We start from the raw sequence: 19,868 nt of genomic DNA on the forward strand, positions 1-19,868 counted from the left end.
CCACATCTTCAATTTCCAATGTTATCAATGTGTAGTTCATTCGGAAAATGTTAATTAGTTATTCATTATTTATTCATGTGCAGGGACGTTCGGTTCGTGTACATTTATTTCCTAAAGTCAACCTTTACCACAGATGACGCAAGCCACTGACTTTTTTTTTATAATTTCGAGTTTTTTCGGGTCAAGCTTTCATATTTAATCAACGTGAAGTATTTGTTTTGCATTTGTACCTTGATTATTTGCGGAGTTTATTTAAAAAGACGAGGAAATTTTCGTTGTAAATATTCACCAAATCGACGTTTTCGTATCGACATGCTATGTTCACATATGTCAGTACGAACATGTGTTAGTATGTCGATTTCTTTTTTTCTAGGCAAACAAAATTGGTACAACTTCTAAATGGAATCGGTACGTTGGACATTTTAGTCGGTGTCCATTAGTTATTTACAAGTTTTTATTGGGGGAAAAAGTTATATTTAATTAACAATCACCAAAACTTACAATATCCTTTTTATTCGTGTAATTTCATGGGGGGGACTTTTTAATCAATGTAAAGTACTTTTTATGAAGTGGATTCAGTTTATATTTGAAAAACAAACAAAATGTATGGGTTATGTCACATTATTTTTTTTAATGTTACCACAAATTTTATCGTCATCTTTATTGTCATTTACATCAATACATAGCTTTCTTTTTGTTGAACGTGTACATTCATTTATTTGTAGTTTTACATATATAAAAAACAAAATGAATTATTTGGCCAATATTCACAAAAAAATGGAGGGACGCAATTGGAACACAAACTGCAGAATTACGTGAACCCGTTGAAGGAAAAGCGGGCTCATGGATAGCGAGCTGAAGAGGTGGTTCAGGGCAGGTTTGTGGGGGGGGGCTTTCACTAAACTGAACTTGACCATGAACGCTAATGTACCAATGTGCTTGAAGTAACTAATTGCATCGGTGCGTCGTGATCTGTCATGGCATGGTGCAGAAGCACCGTGCGCGATTAACACCAAACAGGGAACGCACGCTGGCAAGCCACAACAGAGTGATCGACAGGAACACGTGGACAAGATAAGATGCCTCTCACGTGGTTGGCGTGATTCAAGGTGTTAAGAAAAATAAGCGGGCTTGGCCAGGGCACGTCCTCACTTGAAGGGAATGAGGAGTAATCTTGGAGTGACAGTCACGGAACGAAACGCGTCCCTGAGAAGGCGTCTAACAAGATGATTAAGTGAATTCGTCAGCTTGTGTGCAGGTGCTATGCAGATAATGGCTTGGGGTAGACCTTCCTCCAACTGGGAATTGACCATGGCTGACGATTTACCAGTATATATATATTTTTTTTAAGATTTACCAATCTTGGCATCGGTTCGAATGCAAAGTTTTTTTATTTTCTGAGGAAAAATATTTGTTTGCGTAATTTCAGTATTTTTACGATTTATAATACTTTAAACGCGTGCATTTATCATTTACAGCTCTCAATTGCTACAACGAGAGTGTCCACGTTCACCAAAAATGACGTAGAATAGCTCGTTTTTGTCACTTTCAGAGATAAAATACTTATATTTTGATTTCCTATCATTGTTAAGTACATTTTAGCGATTGCGCAATTAATATATATTTATTTTGAAAAAATGAAAGTTTTTTTTTATCAGCATTCAGGAAGTCCTTTTTGCAATTTTCTGAGGAAATGTTTCGTTAAATTTCAATTTTATCAACGTAGTGTGCTTTTGACAGGGGATGTTCATTATTTATTTACGGTTCATATTTAAAAATCGATTTTACATCAATATCGATCCATATATTTTTCCTTCATTTTTTCTCGACAGAGACCTTTTCGCAATGTGTTTAATTATATTACAACGTTTTTTTGGGGTCAAACTAAACATCCGCAAATGTATGAAAAATAAGATTAGTACTCTGGGTCTTTCGGTAAAGTCACAGATAGAAAAAATTATAAAATTATAAAGTAATAAATCATTAAAATAGGTTTTACCCTCTGGCAAGAAAACAGGAGGCCTTAAGTATTTCCAGCACCAAATATAAGTATTTTGCAAGGAATCAACTCTGCATTAATCACACGTACTAGTGGTGAACATGCAAACAAACATACTCTGATGATATTTGCATTGTCTTTGAAACTGATCCGCATATATAACTTTTGACATTCACCAACACTTTCTCCCCTTTCTGTTTTTAAGAAAAAACTGAAAATACTGAATTTACTGCATATTAATAAAACAGTTAAATCAATTAACAAAACATTGTTAATAAAATGAAAACAATACATATGTGCCATTTTTGGCAAACATTGCCGTAAGAATTTACCCCCTAATTTTTCCAACTAAAACTAATATTTCCTTACATTGCCTGCTTACACATTCAGGATATAATAGGCATGTTGCTGGTTTCTAGAAAAGCAATACTTTTTTGTGCAAATTTGTTTCCAACTTTAACATTTTCCCCTTATCGTATAACTACATTTGTCGTAATTTTTTTCCGTCTGATTGTTAATTATTTCCAATAATTAAATTCAGCACGTACACATTTTGAAAAGTTTGTAACAAAAAGCAAATAACATTTTGGGTCAGTTTTAACCCAAAACGAAACATTGTTATTTTTCTGCATGTTTAACATTTGCTCTCAAATTTTGAAGTTTATATTATTGACTAAATTTAGGCAAGTATACATTAATGATATTTTAGAAATATTTTTTATGTCTTGGTCAAGTATGGTAATTTTATTCCAATTTTTGGTTTTGTACAATTTTTGTTGTACCAGTATTGCATATTTACTCTGCACAACATCAATTGATTACAATTTTATCATAGAATAAAATCTAGTCTACATTTCTTGGTTTAACCCCCCCCCCATAATGTTTTATATAATTAATTAACGTTCTTTGTCTCTTTCTCCTACATTGAATACTTTTGAGCATGTATGCAATCCAGTGTCAAACTTTTCACAAAGTTGTTTTTTTATTGAATAAAGCGCGGTCCCGTTACAGTGCGCCACCGAAACTCTTCCACAAACTTTGAGTACTTCCAAAAGAGACTTGGGGTTCATGGAGACGGAGTGGGGAGGGGGGCACACACGTGACCCCGTGCTGTTTTCTGCAGCTGTCACTCGTTCGTCTGTGGCCACGTGACTGCAACCCTCGTGGTCCCGCGGTCAGGTCTACGCATCGGGCAACCCTCACAGTCACAATTTGACCATCACCCGAGCAACACACACGTGGGGTTATCACGTCAAAGGTAGTTCTATGTCATTTCGAAAATATGGCTGATATATGCAATCAATTCAGAATATGAATGCACCGTCACCCGCCATCTCGGCGGGGATGAAAACATCAGTTCGTCAGAGTGTACGCCTTGCACCGTGGTATTTCATGAGCATTTTTCTCAAAGGAACGTGAGACAATAATGTACATCGATTGACAAACAATGCCCAAGGAAAAACACTTCATGACTTGTACTCACGACTGCCGACATCTTTAAAGTGTCTGAAACGTGCCTCTGAAATCATAGAAACTGCCCAACCAAAAAGTCACAAGCATCCACTTCAGGCTTTGCAGAAAAACAATGTATTCTACTGTGAAATGACTCACAGGAGTCGGTTGATGAGGTGCCACCCATCAAAAAAAAGTTTAATTTAGAGTAAGGTTTGTACAATTCTGTGAATGTATCTGTCAAAACGTTGGCCCAGCTTTTGGCTTAATCACGAATCAATGGCGCATTCCTCGTTACACAAAACTGGAAAATCCATTTTCTTCCTTAGCATGTAAATATAAAATCTAAATACTTACGGTATGTGGGAAAAAACATCCAAAATCTTGTTCATAGACAAGTTCTGGCCTTGACCGTCTTCTTCCGTCATGACAAATCTCACATTGCCACCTGTTTATAAAACGCATTTCAAATATATATATACATATGTATACCATAAAACAGACCACCACTGCAAGTAGCTATTGTAAGGAAAATTGTCAGCTCACAACTCCTGGAATTGTAACAATTGTTGAGCCGACGAGCATTGATCACTGATTCAGCACTCGCACCGAGTTCCCGGCGAGGGCTTCCCAGGGGTGTGACAGGCATCCCCGCACTCTCCATCGCTCCTGACATTTCCAGGGGTCAGACTCGCTCCTCTCTCTCATCTCCCCAGGGGTCAGACTCGCTCCTCCCTCTCATCTCCCCGGGGGTCAGACTCGCTCCTCCCTCTCATCTCCCCGGGGGTCAGACTCGCTCCTCCCTCCCCTCCCCCCAGGGGTCAGACTCGCTCCTCCCTCTCATCTACCCAGGGGTCAGACTCGCTCCTCCTCTCATCTCCCCAGGGGTCAGACTCGCTCCTCCCTCTCATCTCCCCGGGGGTCAGACTCGCTCCTCCCTCCCCTCCCCCCAGGGGTCAGACTCGCTCCTCCCTCTCATCTCCTCAGGGGTCAGACTCGCTCCTCCCTCTCATCTCCTCAGGGGTCAGACTCGCTCCTCCCTCTCATCTCCCCGGGGGTCAGACTCGCTCCTCCCTCCCCTCCCCCCAGGGGTCAGACTCGCTCCTCCCTCTCATCTCCCCAGGGTTCAGACTCGCTCCGCACTCTCATCTCCCCAGGGGTCAGACTCGCTCCTCCCTCTCATCTCCACAGGGGTCAGACTCGCTCCTCTCTCTCATCTCCCCGGGGGTCAGACTCGCTCCTCCCTCTCATCTCCCCAGGGGTCAGACTCGCTCCTCCTTCTCATCTCCCCAGGGGTCAGACTCGCTCCTCCCTCTCATCTCCCCAGGGGTCAGACTCGCTCCTCCCTCTCAACTCCCCAGGGGTCAGACTCACTCCTCCCTCTCATCTCCCCGGGGGTCAGACTCGCTCCTCCCTCTCATCTCCCCGGGGGTCAGACTCGCTCCTCCTTCTCATCTCCTCGGGGGTCAGACTCGCTCCTCCTTCTCATCTCCTCGGGGGTCAGACTCGCTCCTCCCTCTCATCTCCCCAGGGGTCAGACTCCTGCCTCTCATCTCCCCAGGGGTCAGACTCGCTCCTCCCTCTCATCTCCCCAGGGGTCAGACTCGCTCCTCCTCATCTCCTCGGGGGTCAGACTCGCTCCTCCTCATCTCCTCGGGGGTCAGACTCGCTCCTCCCTCCCATCCGCGGGTCTGAGCAGCCGCTGGATAACGGACGTCGCGTTCCCAGTGAGAGGCGTCCTCGTAGCAGCGGCCGCCGCTGCTGGGGCGGCGAGCGGTCGACCGATCTGCTCGCTCGCGGAGGCCCTCTGGCGCAGCGAGTCCGGGCCGCGGATCACGCTGGGCACGAGCAGGCGGCGCAGCGCCGGGTAGGCGTCGGGGCCCACGGAGGCCGGGTGCCAGTCCGCGGCCGACTCGACGGCCTCCGAGGAACGGTCGGGGCGAGCGAGGACGCCGGCGAGGACGCTGGCGAGGACGGGCGAGGGCGGCGGTGGAGGCAGCGGTGGCGACGGCGGCAGGGCAGGCAGGACCGATCGTCCGTCGGCGCTCGCGATGCTCCTGGGCCGCGGTCGGCTCGGAGGGAGAGCGCGCATCACCACGGGCACGTGCACCGACCCCACGGCCCTGCGGTCAGCGAGCAGGAAGCGCCGGTGTGTCACTCAACCAGCTGCGACGTAGCGCCGATGAAAATATTAATTGTAAATTTGCCCACAATTGTATCTTCGTTGCGCTAATGGCGATGCACCACAAGACGAAGTACCACAGCACAATCCCCCCCCCCCCCCGGTGTTAGAGTATAGCTCGTGGAAGTGGTTATCACAGAACTACTTCTGGTGTATCTTCAACCAAACTCCACACCCAACCAACCAAACTCCACACCCAACCAACCAAACTCACCACCCAACCAACCAAACTCACCACCCAGCCAACCAAACTCCACACCCAGCCAACCAAACTCACCACCCAGCCAACCAAACTCACCACCCAGCCAACCAACCAAACTCACCACCCAGCCAACCAAACTCCACACCCAGCCAACCAAACTCACCACCCAGCCAACCAACCAAACTCCACACCCAACCAACCAAACTCCACACCCAGCCAACCAAACTCACCACCCAGCCAACCAACCAAACTCCACACCCAACCAACCAAACTCCACACCCAACCAACCAAACTCCACACCCAGCCAACCAAACTCACCACCCAGCCAACCAACCAAACTCCACACCCAACCAACCAAACTCCACACCCAACCAACCAAACTCCACACCCAGCCAACCAAACTCACCACCCAGCCAACCAACCAAACTCCACACCCAACCAACCAAACTCCACACCCAGCCAACCAAACTCACCACCCAGCCAACCAAACTCACCACCCAGCCAACCAACCAAACTCACCACCCAGCCAACCAAACTCCACACCCAACCAACCAAACTCCACACCCAACCAACCAAACTCACCACCCAGCCAACCAAACTCACCACCCAGCCAACCAAACTCACCATCCAGCCAACCAAACTCCACACCCAGCCAACCAAACTCACCACCCAGCCAACCAAACTCCACCCCCAACCAACCAAACTCCACACCCAGCCAACCAAACTCACCACCCAGCCAACCAAACTCCACACCCAACCAACCAAACTCCACACCCAACCAACCAAACTCCACACCCAACCAACCAAACTCACCACCCAGCCAACCAAACTCCACACCCAGCCAACCAAACTCACCACCCAGCCAACCAAACTCACCATCCAGCCAACCAAACTCCACACCCAGCCAACCAAACTCACCACCCAGCCAACCAAACTCCACACCCAACCCAACAAACTGAAAACCAAAACCCACGGCACCGCACAGCGCCTGGGATAACACAAGAAGATATTTTGTTATTACAAAAAAACGGAGTAATTTACATCGACTACTTCACATATTTCCAGTCGCAGCCAACACTAATAATTTTTAGTTCCTATGTTGTGATGTAAATTGGAGACATTGGCGGAAAATACTGTTGACAAAGATGCAGACTACTTTGGCTGGGTCTAATTTAAACGAATGGGAGGCCAACAAATAGCAATCACTGCTTAGTGGCCTTGCACTGCCACGTGCGAGGAGAAATGTCGTATGAAAAGGTGACTTGGAGCAGAGGCCATCCAGGCAAGATTGATGACATCATTTCATTTTTATAGATCTAAATAAAATGGGGAGTGATGGCATGAAGGAGGATTTAAACGAGAAAAACGTGCATCTGAACGTTCAGAAAATTAAGAGCACTGGTCTACAGCGAGCAATAGCCATGACCAGATAAGTTTCGAGTTTCAAGTTTGTTTTATTTTGTTTAACCAGGCATGAACTCAAGAGACAAGGATGAGTCTCATTTGCAAGGAGTGACCTGGGGTCAGAGAAAAGAAGGCGTCAGAGACGTTCCTCCAGCCACATCGCCAGCCGCCCTGCGATGAATGACTGCCGAGCCAGGAGACGCGGAGAGGGGGGAGACTCATCTCTGTAGGATGCAGCACAGGGCTCCTCTAAGCCCGCATCGGACACTGTACCCGGGCGCATTCCGCAATTCCGGTTGCAGCGGGGAGCGACCTGAGTGGCTCAACGCAACCCAGCCGTTCCGGCAGGTGCGGCCTTCGGATGCAGAGGCGAGGGCGGGGTGAGAAATAACACCAGGGGCATCCACCCCACCCACTCACCGATCCAAAGACAAAGATCCCCTTATAGACAAAACAGACCGTTGGGGCCAGTGCTGTTAGCGAGTAGCACCAATGAAGGCCGGCACGGCACACCATGCCCAGCCGCCTTTGCCTCCCCAATTCCAATGTTTAGACATCGCACCAGGTACTCATTTGAGGCTGAGTCGACCTAGCGGAAGGCCCAGGACCGATGATTCAGATAATCGTCACCAGTGCTGGCCGCGAGCGGGTCACAGTCTTCGTAGCTCAGCGCGCTAATTGTTGCACTACCGCTCCCCGCCCACCCACCAACCCACCAACCCTCCCCACCCACCCACTCACCCAACCACCAACCCACCAACCCTCACCGCCCACCAACACACCAACCCTCCCCGCCCACCCACCCGTTGCCACCGCCCGTGGCACATGTCACGAGTCATGCAGTGCTAGACAGCCACGCTTGTTTAAAAAAAAAAAGCCTTGCATTTAGGGTAACAAAGGTCAAAATAGTTTGGTTCTGATGTGATTGTGTAAATGTGGAGCAGCTCTCATCTCTTGTTTACAGTCCTAAGCAAAATAGTGGACATTCCACATTCCGATGGCAGGGGCTACGTTATAGGTAGTGCAGACAAATTAATTGCTGTATTGTGCTTTTATGCTCTCGATTTCACCAACCCGAAATGACCGGTGTGGTGAAGTACGGTCAAATAACTCCCAAGACTTCGGCCGGCATGGAGAGGCCCTCATCCAGCAGTGGATTGACTAAAGGGCTGCGCACGCAGCAGGGGGAGAGTCCATCAACTGGACAAGCGGCTTCACACGAAGCGGTCCTCTAGGGGAGCGTGAAGGGCCCAGTTATCCCCGGACGCTTTCGCCACGGCCGCCACCTCACCCGGCTTTTTGCAGCCAAAGCGCAGAAAGCAAAATGAAGTGCTCGGCGGTGAACAAATCTCTCTTCGCTTCGCTTGGACAGCCCGGCGAGCGCCCAAGGCGGCGACCCCCGCCCCCCCTCCCCGCCGCTGGGCCGCGGTCACGGAGTCGCGCGAACAACTCAAAATTCCGCCGAGCAGATGAGCACGAGCGTCCGTATCCCTCACCTGCTCTGGGCAGCTACGGTGGGTTCCGGGCCGCCGATGCGGTCTGTGCCGACGCTCAGACGTCGCCTGTCGAAAGGCGACCCGTCTCCCGGACGGAGCGGTCCGCAACCGCCCAAATCGGCCGCCACTTCTCTGTCCCCCGCGGCGGGGGAGTGCGGCGGGGTTGTGTCGGGGCTGCTGGGCGCCTCGGTCGAGCCGTTGGTGTCGTTGTCCCCGTTCCTCCGGTGGTCTCTGGGCATCTCCTTGAACTGGTAGACGAGCCGCTGCCCCTCCACCTTGGCCAGGATACCGCGCTGGTAGTAGTACCTGTCGGATGACAGGTGACAGGGGAGGGCGGTGCAGAGAGCGGACCTTGAAGGATGCCTCACAATGACTGCGGGATCTAGCAGAAGGAAGGAAGTGATGGCAAGGTGCAGTGGCATCGAGGGGATTTGGCCACGACGACCCCGTGACCCGAGCCAGCCGCATGCGCTAATAAATAAAATCCAACATATTCCGCGTGTGATGAGAAACTCGTACAAGTATACGGCAAACACATAAAAGCAATCGCAAAAAGGCTATTCCCAGACGACGAAAAACAAAACTGTGACCATCATGAGGCCTCCTTTGCCAGTACCAAAATATACTCATAAGGTTTTTCCCCTTTTTTCTGGCAACAGTAAAACTGTGATTGTCGAATCGGTCCTTCCAGGCCGTTACCGCAGCGCTCTTCCCATCGTCTCATAGTTCATGTCGGGCTTGTTCTTGTGGCGCCCCCACAACTTGGACACCGCTTTCGAGTCCACCAGCTTGAAGATCCCCTTGTCGCGCTCGGTCCACTTGATGTAGCGGGGACACGTGTTGCTGTCGTGCAGCAGGCCCAGCAGGAACTCCCACAGGTACGGGCCTGCAGAGAGACGCGCGGGACCACCGGGGATGGGGGTTGGGGGCAATGCCACAACTTCAGACGCAACATTTCAGGCCCTTTTGAAGACGTGAGTAATCGTTCGCGCGATCTTGACATGGCGTTCGCTTGGGAATAGTACGTAAATCGATTACCACCGTTATACAGATATAAATTGTGATTCCACCTTTCTTGATAAGGGAGAAGTTATCATAAAATACCGCGGTGTCAGATGTACCCGGATTTTTAAAAGATAATATCCACGCTGGGTAGGGTGATGGCTAATTTAGTTTCATGCGTGCCAACCGCTGACCTGCCATACACCGATAAAACTACCTTGCAAGAAATGTTTGACTGTGAGGTTGCCTAACTGCCGATGGAGATATGCGATGTGTAGACTGGTCACCGCCACTTCGCGTGGCTGTTCGACCCCGCAAGATCGGAGAGCTTCGTCGCGCAATGTGGAAGGTCACTCATCTACCCCTGCTGCCCGTGGTCTGGCACAAAGGACAGCCATCCATGCTGCCGACTCCCTGCCCCTGTTAAAGTTCAGGTTGGAGAACTTCCTTTCCCCCCCTCTGTCTATACGCGACTGCCTCAATCGATAACGATAATATGCCCACCGTTTCTGTACAGCGTCGTGAGGAACAGTCGCAATCAGACGCCGCTATCTAAATCAAAATTACACCGTGTTTTACTACCCTGGTGAGCCACCCGGCCCCCTCTCCTGAATGAAATATTTGTTTTACCTTTCCCTTCCCGTGCCTTCTTCTTTATCTTCCCGTCCGGACACTCGGGCAGTAAACCTTCCGCATTCTTGGGCCGCCGACCTGAACGATGCGCACAAACCGTTCGCATGATGATCGCCCAACCACCCGTGTCGAGTCAAAGAGATCGTGGTCATAGGTCCTTATCAAGTACAGCAGGTGTCTCATTCCCGTCGCACATTCAGAAGCCCACATCGGCGCTCGCAGCGATTGAATCTTTCGCAGCGGCGCAGTCTCTACGAGCCCGCACAATTCAGTGTTCCACAGGCACCGATGATCTCCTTTCATTTGTAAATAAAGCCCCCCCGCACATCGCACGCCCCTGATGGTAAGTAATCTGCATCTTGTGGGGGAGCGGGGGGGGGGCGTTTGAGAGGCACTGGGTTATTGTGGCCACAGCGACGCTGGCATGCAGCACGCGGCTGCCGGGCAGTTCAAGCGCGGCTCTTGATGGAGACGCAGCCAAATGTTTAACTTTTCAACCTTAGCTCTCCTCGCAACAGGGACACCGTGGAGCAGCCCGGGGCACTTGCCCGTGATGGCAGAGCGAGATACGAGGACTCCCGCGGCGCTCCCGCAGATATACCCGTTCAAGACTCCACAGACGATGAGCGCGTGAGCGAACCGGCTGGGAGTCCACCCCGTGTGTTCCCTGAGACCCTCGGCCATACGAAGGCTTTGGTATGCAGCTCATAGGGGTCAGGAAATTCGGCCAGCCCCTTGGCAATAGCAAGGATTACCTCGCCTCTTCGTGGCCGGGCTGGGCTTGGACGAGGGAGAGGCGTGAGAGCCGAGGGGGGCGTCCACCCAGAGTGCAGTGCCGTCGTGCTCGGGGCCGGTGGCGCAGGGCGACACGAACGCACAGCGCACTGTGGGAAACACACACACACAGGGGACACACACACAGAGGGGACACACACACACACACGCAAAGGGGACACACGCACACACATAGAGGGGACACACACACAGAGGGGACACACGCACACACACACACACAGAGGGGACACACACACAGAGGGGACACACGCACACACACACAGACACACACACACACAGAAGGGACACACACACACACACACAGCGGGGACACACACACACAGCGGGGACACACGCACACACACAGCGGGGACACACACACACACAGCGGGGACACACACACGCGCACGCACACACACACACACAGCGGGGACACACACACACACAGAGGGGACACACACACACACACACACACGCACGCACACACACACACACACAGCGGGGACACACACACACACAGCGGGGACACACACACACGCACGCACACACACACACACACAGCGGGGACACACACACACACAGCGGGGACACACACACACAGCGGGGACACACACACACACAGCGGGGACACACACACACACAGCGGGGACACACACACACAGCGGGGACACACACACACACAGAGGACACACACACACACAGACACACACACACACAGAGGGGACACACACACACACAGACACACACACACAGAGGGGACACACACACACACAGACACACACACACACACAGCGGGGACACACACACACAGCGGGGACACACACACACAGAGGGGACACACGCACACACACACAGCGGGGACACACACACACAGAGGGGACACACGCACACACACAGAGGGGACACACACACACACACAGAGGGGACACACACACACACACACAGAGGGGACACACGCACACACACAGAGGGGACACACGCACACACACAGAGGGGACACACACACACACAGAGGGGACACACACACACACAGAGGGGACACACACACACACAGAGGGGACACACGCACACACACAGCGGGGACACACACACACATACAGAGGGGACACACACACACAGCGGGGACACACACACACACAGAGGGGACACACACACACACACACAGAGGGGACACACGCACACACACAGCGGGGACACACACACACACAGAGGGGACACACACACACAGCGGGGACACACACACACAGAGGGGACACACACACACAGCGGGGACACACACGCACACACAGCGGGGACACACACACACACAGAGGGGACACTCACACACACACAGCGGGGACACACACGCACACACAGCGGGGACACACACACACACACAGCGGGGACACACACACACAGAGGGGACACACACACACACACACAGAGGGGACACACGCACACACACAGCGGGGACACACACGCACACACAGCGGGGACACACACACACAGAGGGGACACACACACACACACAGCGGGGACACACACGCACACACAGAGGGGACACACACACACAGAGGGGACACACACACACACACAGCGGGGACACACACACACACACAGAGGGGACACACGCACACACACAGAGGGGACACACACACACAGCGGGGACACACACACACACACAGAGGGGACACACGCACACACACAGAGGGGACACACACACACACACAGAGGGGACACACACACACAGAGGGGACACACACACACAGAGGGGACACACACACACAGCGGGGACACACACACACAGAGGGGACACACACACACACACACAGCGGGGACACACACGCACACACAGAGGGGACACACACACAGAGGGACACACACATGCACCAGTGACCACGGCAGCACTGAAGAGGCTCTTTGAGATCATTTTCCCCGCACCTCCGATTCGCACGGTTGGCTACGTACGGTGCGAAAGAAGTTCAACGTACGTACATTTCCAGAGGACAGTCTAGAAAGCAAGAGAGGCGAGCTGAGGAACTGAGCTGGAGTCCAGAATACACCGATGTTAAATCTCATCTTGCGACAAGAGCTGCCAGCGTAGGCAGGTTTTATCCAGCTTAAATCATTCGTTTACATCTTATATATAAATACTTGTAATAGAACCACACCTGCACGGCTGGTATCGAGACACCAGAAGGGCAGCATGACATTAACAATGAAACCAAACGCACGGGCGGCATTATAATCTACAAAACATCGCAATGGGTATCAACAACGGACAGTACACGTCCTAAAGATAGATCACTGAAGGCATCGGGGTAGCACAGAGTACCTGAGGTACCATGGATCCTACTTCACCTGAAGAGAGTCACGTGACTCCAATGGTCTTTGTTTTTCTATAAAATGGTTAATGTTCAACCAAAAAACAATCCTAAACAAATCTATTACCTGGCCATATCAATATATATGTTTGATATCTCAGATTTTCCTTTTTTTATTTACTGTATATATGTGTAATTTATATATATATTACTTTATATCGGCGTGTTTTTACTGCTGCAATTCATCATTCGGAGTCACATCACAAAAGCCACTGAACTAGATTTTAATCAATGCCTACGACAAACTCAAAGTTTCAATTGACACGCCTTCCATAGCCCTTTTCCCTTCGATTCAGCAAAAAAATGTTCACCAAACCATTTGTATTCATGTGCGCACGCAAACCTACGCAGGCCCGTAAGCAGCTGACTCGGCAAACGACTTAGATTGTCTGTTTATTGCCAGGCCAGTAACTCCCTAGCTCGGAGGCAGAGACACACCTAGCAATGCATTGCAACACCAGTGTACATCCTGCGGGTATGGAAAGGGCACAGTCTTAGAGTGTTCAGTCAGTGCAACTGCACTGTGGTTCATGGGCCAGAGGAGGCCCAGGGCCCATGTAGTACAGACATGCGTGTCACTCTCCTCTATGTAGGCCTATGGGTCTCTACGTAAGGTGTGGAAACCTACGGGCCTCTATCGTTGATGTGGATTTGTGTGCCTATTTGTTTAACCAGGTGAGAACTGTTTTATTTGTGACCTTGGACATCAGTTCGCCAGTAGGGGGGCGATGATGGCTGTGCGCGATACCAATTTAGTAATTTGCGAGTTTTCATAATTTTCGCAAATTTGAACGATGACATTGGCACACGATGGCCCACACTTGCGAACGACGTCACAGGTTTCTTTAACGTCCACTTTGAAGCAGACGGCGTGTAGCAGTGTGGTGATTACACCCGCAGTACGAATCAGGGTGGCCACGGAACCTCTGCAACAAGCGACAAACGAGCTACCACTGTGCCGTTTCACCGCCCGATGACGTTTATCAAGTGTTCAGGAGGCAACTACACCAGGGCAACACTGGATGGAGGGCCCTAGGTGTCCAGCTGTGTATGCAAAGAGGTGGAAAGGGGAGAAGGGGACTCCATTTCAATTCTTGCTCTAGTGCGCGCATGCCAGCGGCTCCATGCCACTGAGAGGGCACCCTCGTGTTGCCACGCAACGTCTCGGGGGGCCGCTCCATCTTCTCTGAAGTCCCGTGTTCGTGCCAGGTGACCCTTGCTGACCTGGCCTGATAGCAGCAATTCGTCAAAGCCTCGACGACTTCCCGGAGGCGGTGTCAATCGTAACCCGCATCACCGCCGCGAGGAGGATTAACATCTGCGGAGGCTTCACTTCCGCGGTGCCAATGCGGGATGTCAGTGCGGGGCGGCTTTGGTAAGCGAGTGTCACTTTGCAGAGAGTTCAACGAGTGGAGGGACTCGCCTCTACCATGAGAATGTGGAGTGTCTACCACAAGCTTATGGCCACAAACGCAAATCAGCAGTGCTTAAAACTTCATTTGACTCTTGTCGATTCGTGGTTCGCACATTTTACCCAACGCTTTGGAAGCACGGCTATTGCGAAATTCCTAACAGATTCTGGGCTAAGAAATGCTGCCTAGGAGATCGCAGTTCAGCAAATGTAGTTGTGCACCCATCTGTGTTGTTGTTGGAGTGTAGTTCTTGCTGTATGCTGGGTGCGTTTATTTCCAGTACTGTAATTCAGTTCCCCTACCCGAGCAAAAAACACTCCATAAAATAGAATTTGGCCAAACACCCCAATATTCGACAGCTCAAAAAGCCTCTCCTAGATATATAATAATAATTATTAGTATTATTGATTTCAAAAAAATACACAAATAGGAAAACATTCTTCGGGGCACTCAAGCAAATCAGAATCTTTATTTAGACTGCAGGAAAGATCAACATCGGCCGGAGTTGAATCGGTGCTTTCCGTAACAGCAGGGACCACTGCATCAGCGTCGGCACATGCGAACGCCATTCACCCTGTGCACATTACCTGCCGAGACCGCTCGGTGTATCGCAAGAGAGGTGTGGGGGGGGGGAGCTTTGCTTTTCACGGTGAAATCCCCAGATACTCTCACACTATCTCGACCGTGCTCGAACCCAAAAACAAAACCATACCGTGCAAAAAACCATACCGTGGAATGTGTTTTCATGTTGACGTGAACAAACTCGCTCTGAAGCTAACCTTCCTTGCACGTTAGGGTTTTTGGACTACGTTTGTTTGGGTAATGGCGAGCTTTTGTGATCGGATTTCCAAAGGAATGGATTTGGTTACCATCAACCTAGATTTCCGTCACTTGTTTTGGTGGTCTTGTTTTTGAGTTAAAGTGCCAGACAAACCAGCTGTTCAAAGGGAGAGTAAAATAGATACACCGTGGCCGTGTGCATGTACAGCTCTTTTGTCGATCCACTGTTAGATGAGTGCTACCCCACACTGTGCACGTAGTGGGTAATTATTCACCCATACTTCACAGCAGTGTTCAGTGCGAATTGGTGAAGGCACCAAGCAGAGACATGAGAGTATGGTACAACAGCGTTTTTTTTGTTTCTGCACTGCCCTCCACCAGCCACGACGCAGTAGAAGAGTCAGACCAGCCCTGACCATCACTGTTCATGGCCAGGTAAGAAGCCCATTGAGCCACTGCGGTAGCATCAGCATCGGCGTATTTTTGGTTGAACTTTCCCTGTCAGCCATGACGCAAAAGCCAGGGAGGGGGGCAACTAGGCGTCCCGACAAAAGACAAAGATCCCCCGTATAGCCTTAACAGACTGTAGGGGCAAGTGCTGTTAGCGAGCACTTATGAAGGCCGGAACGGTACACGAGGGGGTGGGTGGCCAGCACCACGCCCGACCGCCTTTGTCTCCCCAGTGGCGATGTTTACACACCGCACCAGGTACTCATTTCAGGCTGAGTCGACCTAGGGGAGGCCCAGGACCGGTTCAGATAATCGTCACTGGTGTTGGTCGTGAGCGGGAATCGAACCCGGGTGGTCAGGTTCATAGCGCAGCGCGCTAACCGCTACACTACCGCTCCCCACTGGGCACATGCACACACACACGTGAACGCACACGCGAACGCACACGCATGTCGTCTGCACACCTGCGACCTACATTCAGTGCCCCCACCCCCAAACCCCCAACTACCACCTCCCTCCCAGATGCAATCACTTTCTATCGCCAGCTGCCAAAGCTCACAAAGTTCACTCTCCGTCCTCCAACACCCACATCTCCTCCAACACCCACATCTTCTCAAAAGCAAACACGGAGGAGGATGCTCCCAGGCGATTGCTCACGCACTGATTATCTTGCAGTCACACCAGTGGCGGCTCCTGCAAAATCTCTCAGGGGGGGCAAATGTCTGGATGATTGATAAGGATAAGGTCCACCCATGCAATGGATAAATTAACAGCTTAAGCATGTAAAGGCAACTTCACTTCTTTAATATTAATGAAAAATAAAGTGACTCTTACAATACATCTTGTTTGTTTCTATACTCACGATTAATACAATCCACTCAGTTTCTTTTATTAAAGATTCCACTAGGTGGCGACAAATAATATTGTTGGATGAAACGTGCTTACGTATGATGACGTAAGCACGTTAGTGCGAGCCCTCCCGGAAGCCATAGAGAATGCATTGCAGCACCCGCCGTTCGAAAAAAAACATCTTTGAATGTAAGTCTATGGGACCACTCTGGGCGATTCTCAGCCGGAGTGAAATCGCCCAAAAAGAGGCGGTACGCCACAGAACGTGACATGACGCTGATTGGACTATATCCAGAGGCACAGTAACGGCTCGCGAAACTCTGTGGTTGAATGACATTGGTGGTGCGTCGCCCAATCGCCCTAATGAAGAAACCGCCCCTGAGTCACACGGTCGCTATTTTACCAGCAGAGTGATTTGTTATCTCTCGTTTGGTTGTACAACATTGAGTGTCTGAGATTCCGGCTCGGCTAAGACTAAAGGCCTGGAGTGGAGCATCTACGGAAGAGATTTCCAAAACCTTCTGGACGCGTGGACCATTGGACCATTATCATGCACCAAAAATATATTTAAAACTTTTTCATTTAAAAGCGCTGTCCATTGTTTAATTGCAAAAAAAAGCCAATAAAATAATTACGTGCCCTTTTTTATCGGCTTAATCTAAACAATTGTAAAATGGGTCATTAAAAAAATATATATAAATGGTGTTTTGTTAAGAAAATCGTAGCATCTGCAAGAATTCTGCGGTCCACTTCCCACGTCCTTGCAAGGCCGCCACGTGGGGGAGGGGGGGGGACATCGCTGATTGGAGGGTTGAGAGTTTGACAGTGAACGGGAGTGCCTGAGAATCACTGCTGGGGAATAAAAGGGCATTTCTCAAACTGAAGTGTGATGCATGGCAATAGCATGTTCAAATCTAGAATCAATAGGATGTTGTTGATTCTCAGAGGTGGGGGAGTGTTTTGAGGCCTAGTCGCACTAATGGTGGTTGTCAGGTGGTATTGTGAGCGAGGTTACTGTGCTTTGAGTTATGGTAACATCGTAGGCGAGGTGAAGTGATATTATGAGTTTATTACGAGAAAGGAATTGTTGTGAACCAGGGATCAGAAAGTACTCTCAGGTCAGAATGTATTTTGAGTCGGGTAAACAGGTTAGAGCATGAGATAGTCCTGCGAGAGAGCATTGTTATTCAGGTAGTATTGTAAGTCAGGTGGCACTGCGATATCTGGTATCACTGTGAGATCAGATAAGTAGTATCATGAGTCAAACAATGGGAAGCAATGATGCATTAACGGAGATATCACACAGGTGGCAAAGCATTTCATGAATCTCTTTGGTCAGTTGCTTTTGTGGAGTAATCTCCATCGAGTGGGGAATGGAGCAGTTTGACTCACCCGAGGCCTGTGGCATGGAACCATCATGGAACCATCTCCCCTCCCAACCAGCAGCCAGTGATTCAAGAATTATATTGAGGTCGGTTATGGAATCAATTGTTTGTCGTCTTGTGTGTTCCTACTTAATTGTATTGTCTATTTGTTTTCTTGTTTGTACAATTTTGTCAGCTCCATGGGCCTAAACATGTATATTACAACCATCAGCCATGGTTCATCCACTGCTAGATGAAAGCCTCTCCATGCCGTCGCCATCTCTCACGGAGTACTGCGACACCACAATCCATCTCACTCCAGCATATCACTGCCATATATCTTCTTGGGTCTTTATGTAAATAGTAAATAATCGATTCTTACACACACAAACTGTGAAGCATGTATCTTGTGCGTACAAATCGATTTCAATCAATAAACCGATCCATCAATTTAAACTGAATCTTACTCTCAAGAAACGCGCATCCTTTTTATTTATTTAATCAATGACCCAATTCATCGTTAAGAAACTCTGCGCCCGTGAAAAAGAACCGCGGCCTCACCCTCGGGCTGCGCCCTCCAAGGAGCCCCTCTCTCCATCGCCGCATCGGAGCCGCCGTGGGGGATCACGATGACCCTCCCGTGCGCCGCCTCCCCCTCCTGGACCCCCGTGTAGATGATGGGCCGCGAGTCGGGCACGGAGAGGGGCCGGGCGAACACGAGCACGCCGGGCCCGGCCCGCACGGCCCCCCGGTCCAACAGTGCCGGGTACGACATCTGCAGGCCGACAGCCTTCCAAGAGAGAGATCAAATACAACCTCGTGTCGCTCGCTCGCTCGCTCTTCATTGCGTGGAACTCCCTTCCCCTCCCCGGCCATCCGTGCAGTCGACTCGCTGCCCTTGTTCTAGTCCAGGCTCAATAGCTTGCCCCTCTCCTCTGCCTCTACCCGACGAGAAAGTGTCTTCATTATCACCTCTTTGCCCAGTGGATTCTTACTGCTCGCCATTTCCCTTCGGGAAAGGTCTGGGAAGGTCACTCTTGTGCTGTTGCCACAGCCTGAACCTTCCCTCTACCACAGCCATCTGTGCTGTTGAACCCCTGCCGCTGTTAAAGGCCAGGCTCAAGGCCATGACTGACAGCCTCTTTCCCTCTGTGAAGTAAAAACATTATGCCCCGCTCTCTCTGGATAATTTCGTCAAGCACATTTGAGAAATATCTTTACAACTGCAGTGTCAGTTTTGTGGAAATCTATTAAAATGTAAAACTACGGTGGTAGTGTCTGTAGTAAAATCACGATCACTGACATGACTTCTATTTATATATTGCCTTTGATTGCTACAAAGGCACCATTGAATCATTTAAACTGGCAAGACTTGCGACAAAAACGAACAATCCTTTGACATCTTATAATTAAGGTCCACCATTAAAATAGACTATCATAATGGTCTGTGGTACATATTATATATATATCATGGGATCTTTTTTTCCAGTATCAAAGTGTGAAAAA

At 50.0% G+C, this 19,868-nt stretch overlaps 1 protein-coding gene across 1 annotated transcript; it reads right to left on the reverse strand.

Annotated features, from left to right (window-relative positions):
* Positions 1–5,111: 5,111 nt before the first annotated feature.
* LOC144936318 (uncharacterized) lies at positions 5,112–19,137 on the reverse strand. The gene is made up of 6 exons (XM_078863416.1): positions 18,924–19,137; positions 11,126–11,254; positions 10,368–10,448; positions 9,435–9,621; positions 8,736–9,041; positions 5,112–5,574 (listed from the first exon to the last, which is right to left on the reverse strand). Exons 1-6 carry the CDS (start codon positions 19,135–19,137, stop codon positions 5,112–5,114), a joined length of 1,380 nt encoding a protein of 459 aa, XP_078719542.1.
* Between the last annotated feature and the right edge of the window lie 731 nt (positions 19,138–19,868).

The sequence above is a fragment of the Lampetra fluviatilis genome, chromosome 15 (assembly GCF_964198595.1).
Source record: "Lampetra fluviatilis chromosome 15, kcLamFluv1.1, whole genome shotgun sequence".
Classification (NCBI taxonomy): Eukaryota; Metazoa; Chordata; class Hyperoartia; order Petromyzontiformes; family Petromyzontidae; genus Lampetra; species Lampetra fluviatilis.